This window comes from Lepisma saccharinum, chromosome 13 (genome assembly GCF_977018435.1).
Source record: "Lepisma saccharinum chromosome 13, izLepSacc3.1, whole genome shotgun sequence".
NCBI classification, from domain to species: Eukaryota; Metazoa; Arthropoda; class Insecta; order Zygentoma; family Lepismatidae; genus Lepisma; species Lepisma saccharinum.
Genome location: NC_139241.1, coordinates 62,236,468 through 62,248,839, shown reverse-complemented (window position 1 = coordinate 62,248,839; position 12,372 = coordinate 62,236,468). Strand labels below are relative to the sequence as shown.

At 38.5% G+C, this 12,372-nt stretch overlaps 1 protein-coding gene across 1 annotated transcript in view; it reads left to right on the top strand.

The window, feature by feature from the left end:
• LOC145997354 (peptidyl-prolyl cis-trans isomerase 6-like) overlaps nucleotides 1–12,372 on the top strand; it is a 40,055-nt gene that overhangs the window by 18,552 nt on the left and 9,131 nt on the right. Inside the window, exon 2 of the mRNA XM_083134314.1 lies at nucleotides 6,575–6,773. Within this exon, the coding sequence (XP_082990440.1) occupies nucleotides 6,575–6,773 (199 nt within the window). The remainder of the gene's footprint in view (nucleotides 1–6,574; nucleotides 6,774–12,372) is intronic.

Sequence of the window (12,372 nt, the reverse complement as noted above, 5' to 3'; positions counted from 1 at the left end):
CAGATGCATTTACACTTAGAACAAACTTCGTGGAACTTTTTCCGAAACAGATGTCACCAAAAATTTAAAAACAAAAAGAATAACTCTGAAGAAAAAATGCCGAAAGCGTTTTTGCAAAATGAAAAAAATGGGTGTAATGGGTGCAAATAGGATACAGTGGGAAAAGACAAGCGTGACATGCATAAGCACACTGAACGGGGAGGGGGTGGTTATGGGGGGGTCAGAATCCTCTCTTTGGACTTACCTATGGTGGCAGGACCAACGAGAAAAAATCTCGAAAAGAATAACTGCAGAAATGGAGTTCGGGGGTCCGCATTAGCGCGAGTGATGTAAAAACCAATCACAACTTCCACGTCATTTTACGTGTTCCGAGCACTCGTAATTTTTTAAGAAAATTCTTGATTTCAATTTATGCACAGATACATTAATGGAAACGGAACTTATGATCTAGAATGGTGGACCACCAGTGGGAATTGTATCCAGGACCGCTTCATTACAAGGCGACTTTAGGCTATAAGAAGGGGCTTTTTTTTCTGAAATAGATAACAGAATTAGTCATAATGCTATCTTTTCGTCTGCAGGACTCTCTCATGGGAGGTGTCAAGTATCCGAGCTATAACGAAATCCGTGATACCTCCTTATTCACATATTCGTTCGGAAGTGGTAAAAGAATAATAAAAAATTCAAGCAGAAAGGTTAATAACTAGAGACCGGATGTTAGGCAAAATGCCTATTCTTTCCTGTTCGAGATATGATGAAAACGAATGTTGCGAAGGCCAGGGGGCAGGGATTAGCTTCATTTAAAGGAAATTTAATTTTGCCTATTTTGCCTATTTCATACTATATTGCCTATATTATTTCATTAATGCCAGATATTGCCTATTTTAGGCATTTTCTTTAAAAGTGGGACATGACTGAACTCGGTGCATACAATTTCCTGTTCCCAGGATTAGTTTCCGATGCTTCCAAGAAATTTAAAAATAACAGTTAGCGAGTTATTGCAGCTAATAAGGACTTGCACAAGTTAAGGGCAATTCAACAAGTTCTGAAAGGTGAAAATATACAAACTGAGTTAGATCCACATGTTCTCGCGTGCTTTAAGTATGCTCCGGTAACATCTGTGGAGGTTCAAAGATCTTTTTCAATTCTAAAAAATGTGTTGTCCGATCGCAGACATAACTTGTCGGTTGATCACCTGAAGAAATAGCTTGTTGTGATATGCAACCGCAATTAGTGCTTCTTATTCAGAGACTGCCAAACCGTACAGTACAAACTTGAAATGCATTTAAACAGATTTTTAGTTCGAACTGCTGTGTGGAATATATAGTGTAAATTTTTTAACTGAAATAACCCTGTGTGCAGTGATAAAGTGTATATTTAAATAATTTGCGTACTGGTTGGAAGTAGCCAACTATTTTTTTTGTCAGACTATTGTGTGTAGCCATTATACAATGGAAAATTTTGGGCTGACGTGACTCCTGTTTGCAGTGATTTATTAAATACAATATTGCACTGCTGTTTCTCTCTAATGATGAGCTCCTGGTTTATTTTAAGCAACTATAAAGAATGTACAGGTATGTTTCTATATTTTTTCAACACCTATATGGGCCTCCCCGATGGTGCAGTGGTAGCGTCGCCGCCTTGTAATCAAGGGGTCCCGGGTTCGATACCCGGTGGAGGCACAAGTGGTTCGGATCCCACTTTAAACTGTAGGTCCAGTCCCGATTAGCCTTACTGTGCATAAAGTGGACTTAAAGCACCAACTCAACTCAACACCTATATATTTTTGTATGTCTATCTTCATTATTTGAGTTAAATTTAATTGCCTTTTTTATTGCCTATTTATATTTTAATGCCTATTTTTCTGCCTATTTTGAAAATTATAAGTGCTTATTTGCCTGCCTATTTTATATGTTTTTAGTGCCTAAACATCCGGTCTCTATTAATAACACTTGATATTATTACAAGAGACATTCTCAAAATAAACTTGTTGTCCGTTGAAAACAAATCAAGAGGAAAGCAAGATCTCCACCCGGTCGCGTGAATCTGTGGCTAGATTCAAGAGTTGGAAACACGACGCTTCTCGCGAGCTGCTCTTCCTGGCGAAACTAGATGATATAAAATTCCGGGTTGCATAACCGTAAGGGAGGGCGTTTTCTTCGATTTCCTGTGTACAACGTAGACCTGTCAATGCAGAGATGCAGGAATTTGGAGATTTTGGACCTTTTTTTGCCATATATATCTGGAGTACTAGAAAGAGTTGAAAATCGCCTTACAAAGCTAATGCACGACTGCAAATTTGTGAAAAGCCAGGAAGCGGGAGGGGGGGGGGGGCATAATGTACTACGAATTTCTGAAAAGCAAATTAGGACGAAGTAGGCCTACCTTTATTCCGAGAAATGCTTCGTTGGAAAAAACAAAACAAAAAAAAAACCATAAGTTTTCGTGTTTTGTTTTTCTTTATGTAGCTCTCAAAAGTATCAGAGCATACTGAGAAATGTATGTAACAAAAACGTTTGTTTCGCACTCACCAAGCGAACAAAAACGCTACATTAAATTAATGAATAATTTCTTCGATAACAATGTCAATAATGTTCCATGCAGGGAACATAATTGACATTGCTGGATGTGCAAAATGCTGCTCTTTATACCTCACGTACACTTTAGTTGCATTATCCAACAGTCATCAAAAGTTATTGTGAGGTTGGAATGACAGGTTCTTGGCACTTCTTTTGCAAGTATTCACGGCCATTTACAAACACAAGAGTATAAATCTCAACATAAGAGTGTTTTCCTACCTGTTATCACATTCAATGAGTCATTAACTTCATAATCACTCTCTGTCCGAGGCTTTGTACGGAACTATTACATGTAAAATGCATTCCAGGAACAAGTAGGGCCTACGTATTTATTTAGAGAAGGGTCAAGAGTTCCGCCGTCCCCCACTCTCTGAAAGAGTTGCCAAGTCAAGTTCATTTATTTTCGTAAAGTTTACACGAAGATTATGATTTTAATAAATCAGTTTTTTGTTGGCAGTATTTACATGCATATTCAGGAACGCCACTTTTCATCGATTGGAACTAACAAACTTTTCATTATTTTATGAATTATTTTTTCTATTTATGTTGATAATAATTTTAGACTATGCTGTGGGAATTCCCTATAGCCTAATTCCACAGGCAAGACAAGTCACACTTTCGTCCCGAATTTTCGGGATGGTATCGAGACGAGACGGGACTTGTTGGTTGGTTTATTTTACCTCGCTTTTATGCCACTTTTGGCTAATCGCGAATGTGAGGATGATGTGATGAAATTGATGAAGGGACAATCACAAAAAAACACTTATGCCCAAGCCGAGGTATCGTAGTGCGCTGTGTTATCACATAGACATTGTTATCACTCCGCCACAGAGGTGTCTCGGTTTCGTCTCGAAGTCTCGAAATCCTTAAGTTATTACATACGGCTTATACAATGTGCCACCCCACATATTTTCATAGAGTGTAGAGGTTATTAAAGCAAACCATTTTTTTTAATAACTTTCTTGTTCGACGCCTCATTTCGACCCTTTGAACCTTCGAAAAACTGGATTTTATGCTGAATATATGCAAAATTGCACAATGAGTCTCAATTTTACATAGGTCTGCCTCGTTCTCGGTTTCGTCTTGAAGGGGCTGATCTCCTCCTCTGTAGCACCGTTACAGAATTTCTAGAAGAGACTGAGGAAATTATTTAAAAGCTGAGGGAAAACAAGTGGAGACCCTTTCTGACTTGTCGAGACCGAGTGACAATGAGACCACTGGGGAGAGGGGATGCTTTGCAATTTTTTTGCTAACTGGAGGATACTGTCCCCCACATCCTCCCTCACTTCGAGCATTTCATTTATTCCTTAAGCGTTGCCTCCAAATGTGGAAATTGCAATATGGCTGCCTACCGTGGTGCTACAGCAAGTTGAAGCGTACACTTCTTGCCTCTTGAACCCTTCCAACTTCCCCCCATGCGACAAATTCAAACTCGAACGGTGGGGGAATTCCGTAGGTTGAACGGCGCTCTAGGATGCAGCAGCTGCAGATTCGGACACGCTTTTTGAATCTCAGTGAGTTGTTTTGGAGACTTCCTTCAAGACAGAATCGAGATAGAGACCTGCGTTTAGATACTGAGAGGAGAATGGCAATGTGACAGCCATTTATTTGTAACTCGATGTGATATCGAGTGTGTGACACGATTTGTCATTTGCAAGACGAGGCAATACTGTTCATCATCATGAAACCCTGGAGGTTGTGATAAGAACTTATAAGATCCACACCATTTACACTCTGTCCCAGGAATCTGTGGAGCAAGGCTGGTAGCTGCAACTGCAATTTCCCTTCCATGCACCCACTTCCCCTCTCATGCATTCAGTGGTCAAACCCTCTTGAGTCGCTACTTGCACAGAGCTTTGTTTTAGTTTGTTCATGCCAAAGATTTCTGGGGCAGAATGTAGATTTTTTGTGGAAGTCTCCTAAAATCGATTGAGCTAATCCATATGCAAGCATATGCTTTTCCACCTTACCACGATGGCATTTAAAAAATTTACAATGGGGGGGGGGAGAATTATTGGGATATTATGTAATTGTATATATATATATATATATATATATATATATATATATATATATATATATATATAGTCCCTCCCAAGTACCTTACATTAGTAAGCAGTGGGGAGGAATTTCCTCTCATTCCCCTTTCAATATCACCCTGCTCCCCATTATCAATTAATTCAAGTGCACTTTGACTTCAGTCTGCGTTATGCAAGAGATGGGCTGGTCTCAATTGTTCCAGCACTACTCTATATTCTGTGCAGGGCAAATGAGAGATGATAATTAAGAAATTGAACGTCTGCCTGGCTGAATGGACAATACCAAGCAGTAAGCGAGCAAGATCTTCTGCACAATGTTGTTAACAAAAGGTCACACAAAGTCATCCAGAGGAGTTAGGATGGTCATTGAATACGTTATTACCCACATCCTAATGAGGAGAATTAATTATTTTTGTGGTTCATCTTTGGAGATATGCTTTCTTAAGAGAGTTTTATCTCTTGTTCAAAGTTTGAGCAATTTTTCTTCCAAAATATCTGTAATTGGGTGCCTGGAGGAAGCAGTGGCTGATCAATGGCCTTCAATATTCGAGATAGATGATACTTTTTTTCTTCTTCTTCTTCCGTTTGCCAGGTTCATTAAAGATCTATTGTTAGTTTTAGGGACTGATTACTAATTTTAAACGTCAAGGGAACAATTTCCATTTCGTCTTATGTTGATTGAGAAACAGGCGACAGTAATAGTTTTACACTTATTGGTTATGATCAATTAATTTTAGTTGTCACGAAGGCAGCGATGGTGGTCGATCTATAGACTCCTCCCCTCCTTACCCAGTGAATGTGGAAAAATGGTAACTTATTAATATTTTTCTTATGTCTGTATACTTCTTCAAACATAAATTGGGAGAGGTGATAACTTGCTTTTAGTTGCCAAGGAGTTCATCCACCCTGGGTGATGGGTCATTACTTTGATTTTGTAGCATGATTTTCTTAGTCTAATTTGCTAGCATGAAGTTGAAGTCGCTGGTGTCTGTTCCCTCAGTTGGTAGAAGACTTGGGTAATTCCACACAACTGTATGTAGGAGGAAGTTGAACACTTGATGAGTACAGCCATGCCAGACAAATAAAAGGTGGTAATTGTCCAAGAATTCAATACAACCAAATGACTGGGGTCTGATGGGGGTAAGGTGTGGAATGTTTGGGTGTCAACTATGTGAAATTGTACTAAAGTGAGGCGAGATTAACCTCCTTGTTTCACTGCTATAGTGGAACCACAAGCAAAACAACCTGCGCAGACCCGCGACTCCTGTGCACCATTCTCCCACGAGGAGGGGAGGGGGAGATTGGACCATGCTTCCTTATGGCCCGAGCTGAAGGGAAAGCTGCACAGGGACTTTTTTCCAAGGTGTTTTTTTTCCCTTGTGGTCGATCTATAGACTCCTCCCCTCCTTACCCAGTGAATGTGGAAAAATGGTAACTTAATAATATCTTTCTTATGTCTGTATACTTTTTCAATTTCTTCTTTGTTTTTCTTTATTCTGATATTCACTCTTCTTCCTATACCTTAGAATATATTTATTCTTGTCTTTTCTTTCTCTCTGTTCTACTACCTTGTTTCCTATTGTCTCATTTTCTACTCTAGCCCCTCCCCCCTCTCTCGACAGGGGTGTTGCAACTGTAAATAGCAATGCACAAAATACACAAATGTTTGTCAGAAGTTCATATTAGCGACTGATGTTAAAGTAAAATGGGTGCCATTGCTGTGCATAACAATGTGATATGCAATAACTGTAACATCTAATATATAAGCATGTTATATCATGAACTTAAAATGTCACATGATGTTAATGGGATGCATTTATCTTCCCCGAATTATTTGTTTTGAGAATTTTGATGTTGATATACATTGTTAGAAATAAAAATGGTTTATTCCATATGTACATGCCTGACCTATCTATATTGAATGAATAAAATCTAATTAATAATCTTTATTTGCAGGCTTTGACTGTGACTGACATGGTGTATTTTGACATCAGTCAAGGCGGAAAGAATCTTGGCCGAATTGTGATTGGTCTCTTTGGTGATGATGTTCCCAAAACTGTGAAGAATTTTATTACTTTTGCAGATGAAGGATATAATGGAAAGAAATATGAAGGATCAAAGTTTCACAGAATAATAAACAAATTTATGATTCAGGGTAAGTGACTGAGGACATAACAATATAACAAAGGGAGATGAAAGTTGGTGGCACTGTAAAGTTAGCACTTAACACCAATGTACTTTGAACATTTAATTTCCCTTCCACAATACACAGTTTTAATTGATCATAAGAAAATAAGAATAATATATAATTTAATAGGTTCTGTTGATCAAAATGTATTTTACTGCAACTTTTACTGTTTGTTCTTCCCCATAAATATGCAAGGTGTGTCTGTAAAACACTAACAACTTTCCCAGTTTGTAGAGGACAACAAGGCAAACAATATTTCTTAGTAATGTTTTGCTATTTGAGACCTCGTTTTGATGCTATGAGTTGTCAGAAAACTATATTTTTTTGTCTTGTGTGTGTACAACCCTATGGAACAGCCTCCTGTTTTTCATGACGTGTATTTGTGTAGATGGATAAGCTTCTAATAGCGATAATACACTATGGAAAAAAATATCATGCCAGCAGGGATGCTATCAAGGTGAAGTCACTGACAGGGCTGGATTGGAACTACCAAGAGGGCGGTGGTAATTTTCCTCAACAGGGTGCCCCAAAATATCATTGATTTTAATGGCCTAACATTACAGTAAAACCTGGATTGATATACACATTTTTTATGTGTTAAAAGTACACATAAGCAATTAAAGATAACAAAAGAACAATTATCAGGTTGTTCCACCAAAGTTTAAAATTAAAAGTAAAAAAAATAAAAAATCACAAATCTTGTTCAAAATTTGAGGAGGTAAGCTGTTCCTGACATTTTTTTTTAAATCATCTTGGATAGAAGCATTCCAAATCCAAATTCCACTTTTTGCGAGTAGAAAATTAATATTCCATGCTTCTTTTTAACAGCTTCATTCCATAATGCATACAGCTACACGAAATTTGTTAACTTCTGTTGATCCAACATTTCCATCTCCTGATATATATAATTTTAAAGTCTTGTCTCTTTTAGGAAATTAAAATTCAATAGATATAAACCCTCAAATTCTTGCACTTTACCCCCTTATTGTTTATAGACATGATAGGAACAACCTTGTTTACAGCCTGGTACATTTTTCAGAATATATTCCCTGAAGCCTTCAAAACTGTTGTTGCAGTGGAAACCTATCACCAAACTTGAACAAAATCCAAGTTCCTCGTTAGTAGATAACCTTACAGGAGAGTTGTAATTTGAAATATCAGCAGGCTCATAGCCAGGCAGGGGCCAGGGGGGCTGAGCTCCCCATGGAACTACTGTCAGCCCCCTTGACATTAGGTGAAACTATTTTGTGTAATTTGTTTACAGTGAAAAGTGAAAATGTAGACAGCAGATATTATTTTGCTCACAACTTTGCTGAAGGATAAATTCAGGGAGCATGAACAGCAGCTATTACATTTGTTCATCTTATTTATAAGAAGAAGTCTTAAGTAGCGGCAAGTATTTAGGATATTCTCTTCTCTAGACTTCAGAAAGTTTCTTCACAGGGGAGCTTCTTTATCTGTACCTTCGTTGCCCCTGTTGCGATCTCCCATTTATACAGAAATCTGTGACTTTGATGTCATTATGCAAATTCCCTCCGCATCTGCATTAAAGGTTAACAGCTCCCAAGTTTTGGGAACGAAGGGGAGTTTTATTGTTTTGGCCGGGGAGTGAAGTGTACAGTAGGCACTATTATTGATATCATCAAATGTAGTATGGAGTGTGTAGTAAGGGATGATTTCAGTAGCAGCCAATTAACAGTTCAAGTGATATTTTAAATGATATAGAAAAATTTACCTTCATTTAACACTGTTAAACTTTTGAAAAATGGACTTGATTTACAAAGCCCCCCTGATAACCTGTGAGCCCCCCCCTGGAGATTAATTCTGGCTACGGGCCTGAATATCAGACACATCATCACGACAATGATTGTCTCAAAACTTGTTCAGAAGTGTTGTGGCATCATTTCACACTTTTGTGTTGAATTCATTCAAGTGGGCAATGAGAAAACACGTTGTAAGAAGCTCACAAAACAGGTTTTTTTTAATTCCCTCTTGATTTTTGTTATGTTCAGTCCAGTAATGCAGATAAACAATTATTTTTTATTGTGTCATCACTTCTGTTTGTCCATCTTGTGGTCCCTATTGCTGAAAGTTTAACACTTGAGTTTCTTTGAAGCTAACATTCAGACACTGTGCTGTGTCTGTAAGCACTAAATTGAGTACATGAGCATAGCACCATGTGTGGATGTTGGAAAAATTTCAGCAAGTTTTTAAATTCATGAAAAAGCAAAAAAGGATTTTTCTTGACTTAGAGGATGGTGGTATTTGTATAGTGGATTCCTTTCTCTCATTTGGAGGATGCTATAGCCTATAGCTATATGTACACATTTTTAATAATTTATACAATACCTCATCCAGTTACTTCTCTCCCCTCCCCTGAAAATTTTTCAAGTACATATCACACTACTTATTGGAAGTGCTTGTGCTGTTGTTAACATTAATTCAAGTAGTGAAACATATTACAATAATAAATAATCCATATGAACAATAATTCCCCATATAAAGCGGATTTTATGTTATGTGTGACAGCACTATACTTGATCCTCACTTATTTCTGGCCTGAAAGGGTCACTGAAAAGGTAAACCAATGACACCCCTTGTTAAATTTTGGAAATTTTCTCACCCATCATTTTCCCTTTCTTTGGCATCACTGAGGTAAGCCTTGTTTGATGGACTGTTCCAGGTACCTTCTGTCGTGTGAAGGAGATGCACTCACGTAGCGAAATCATGTCGCCTGTTTGTAGTGTGGTTGGAAAACAAGAAAAAATGGAAGAATATTTCACTTCCGGCGGAGAACGTGCCCTTTGGGGGGTGGATACTACATTAATTCTCGAACCTAAAATGCCCCAGACCCCAAGTTTTTAAACCCTCGTTTGTCTGTAATAGCGTCTTCAAAATGGCGGTCATGACGAAGATTCTAAACCTGAAACCTGTTAGTTTATCGAAGTTATTTATCATTCATGACATCTTATTTTCACACAATTTGCAGTTTATAACTGTATTATGATAATAAGAAATATGGCCACGAAAAGTCTAAAAATAATCCTTTCAGCTATTTGATCATGTTTTGGATGTGCCAGAACTCAACAGTAGCATCGAAAATAGTGTCAGACTAAGCCCATGAAATAATAATAGTTCAATTCTTGACAATCTGTATATGTACAGGGTGTTTCAAAAGTCTTGACACCATAGGACAACTGTGCTATTAGTGCAGATGGCGAAAAATGGAAAGAGGGGAAAGTTGTTAGAAATATGAGGTTTTCAATATAATGAGCTTGATTTTTCAACGTAGCATGCACCGTTGAGACTGTTCGCTGGTACGAGCCTCAATGAGAACTCACATTGCCGTGTTGCCACATGCTTTGTCCTTAAGGAGCATTTACATCATCGCAACACCGTACTGTACTCGGTAAATTGAGAATGATGACGCAAAATTAGAGGCAAGTAAGAAGTGTGTGTGTGTACAGAAACACACAACTACAAAACCTGTAATTGTGGCTAATGTTATCTGAAATAGAGATTGTTCATTAGGGCATAGTGTTATGAACAAAGGATAAAATTTCGAAATGAAAGGGGTCTTAATTTTTCTCTTCTAATCAGGGTAGATCACCACTAAAACATATTTGCGCTCAGACAACATCTTCTGTTGGCACAAACTGTAAATACCAACAATAATGACGATTAAGAGGATAACGGTTCACGCAGACTTTGCCTTCGCTACCCTAGGTTTGCCGTATCGAGTAAGTTGTGTGTCTCAATGAATAAGGAAAGACATCTGGTACCGTTCATCAAAAGGAAGGGAGAAGTGGAGTGGACCAAAAGCAGCAGGAAAAGAGAAATGTAATGATTCATGTGTTACGGGCTGCAATCTACAGTCATCACGCTGCTTCTTCTCCCAATGCCTCTGGCACACACCCATAGGGCAAGTGGCATGGACGGAGGGAGTCAATATCCATATCCAATCTTTACTCCTATTTTTGGAGATACTCTGGACAACTGGGGACCTTAACTTCTGCTGGTTACGCTATCTTTCCTTGTCCCAACACCTGCTGTGACGATGGAGCTCCAATTCTCGTAGTTTAACTTCCCCAAGATTCTCTGTTTGTCATGCATTTTCTTCGGAGGCACATAGTGGTTCGCACCCAAGTTAAACTGCATGCCATAGCTGTGCATAAACCAGACTTTAAAATCAAATCAGAAGTCGATGTCCATTTTTGGGCGAGAATTGGGGCTCCAGAATATGAAACAGTTACAGAAGAAAGTGGAGTCATTTTAAACGGCTAGAGAGAGGAGGTTCTTTACACTTCGTCATGCAAATGTGAGAACTATAAGTGCCAGTATGCCGCGAAAATTCTGAAAATAGAGTGTGACTTCTTACAAGATCAGAGATCCAAGACACTGCTTCACATGATAGGAACAAATGCTAAGACCATCCAGAAGAACTTAATGGAACTGCAAGGCATGGTGAGAGAGAAACAAAGGACTAAAAAAGTATGTGTACTCGTATTTATCAACCGAAACTACCTTCCTTCTTAGGACGTCCAGGAAGTCACTACCATTTCGGACGATGAAGGTGTATATGATCCAGACTATGTTCCCTCTATGCGGAGAAGACAAAATAAAAACCAAAATTGTTGCGGCAGCGAGGGAGGTACCATGTACTGCATCAGCAACATAGCCCCCAGTAGCTGCCGTGACAGGAAGCCCTATAGGACCACCGGACGGTGACGGTGGAGGACACCTCATCAAAGGTTCTTCAGAGAAGCAAGGTGTTGGGACAAGGAAAGATAGCGTAACCAGCAGAGGTTAAGGTCCCCAGTTGTCCAGAGTATCTATAAAAGATATGGATATCGACACCCTCCCTTGGGTATGTGCCAGAGGCGTCTGGAGGAGAAGCAGATTACAACCCGTAACACACGAATCATTACATTTCTCTTTTCCTGCTGGTTTTGGTCCACTCCACTTCTCCCTTCCTTTTGATGAACGGTACCAGATGTCTTTCCTTATTCATTGAGACACCCAACTTACTCGATACGGCAAACCTAGGGCACCGAAGGCAAAGTCTGCGTGAACTGTTATCCTCTTAATTGTCATTATTGTTGGCACAGAAAAGCATTTGTTTTAAAAAGAGTTGGATTTATTGTTGACAAGAATTTACTGAAGTTACTGCTGAATAACTTAATAAGTATATTGCAAAATCATGAAGCAATTTAAGCTAAGAGATGTTGTTGTTTTGATGTCATTATGTAGGTATTAAACACATACCTACAATAAACGTGTTCTTAAACAGTAGTAAAGTATTTTTAAAATATGGCTATTACTTTTCGCATTAAAACCATAAATGTATAATATGGTTATGATTTATATTGGAGGAAGGTGGAAAGTAGGGGGCACCAAAATTCCGCACCAAAATTCCATCTCGCCCAGGTGAAAATTTTATCCTGAGCCACTCCTGCAAACAAGGTAGCAGATCCAACGACCACATGCAGAAAATCAGTTGTAATCTATCTAGCAGTTGTTACTTCTAATGACCGACAAAAGCAAGCAAAATCAAGAGAATAATAAA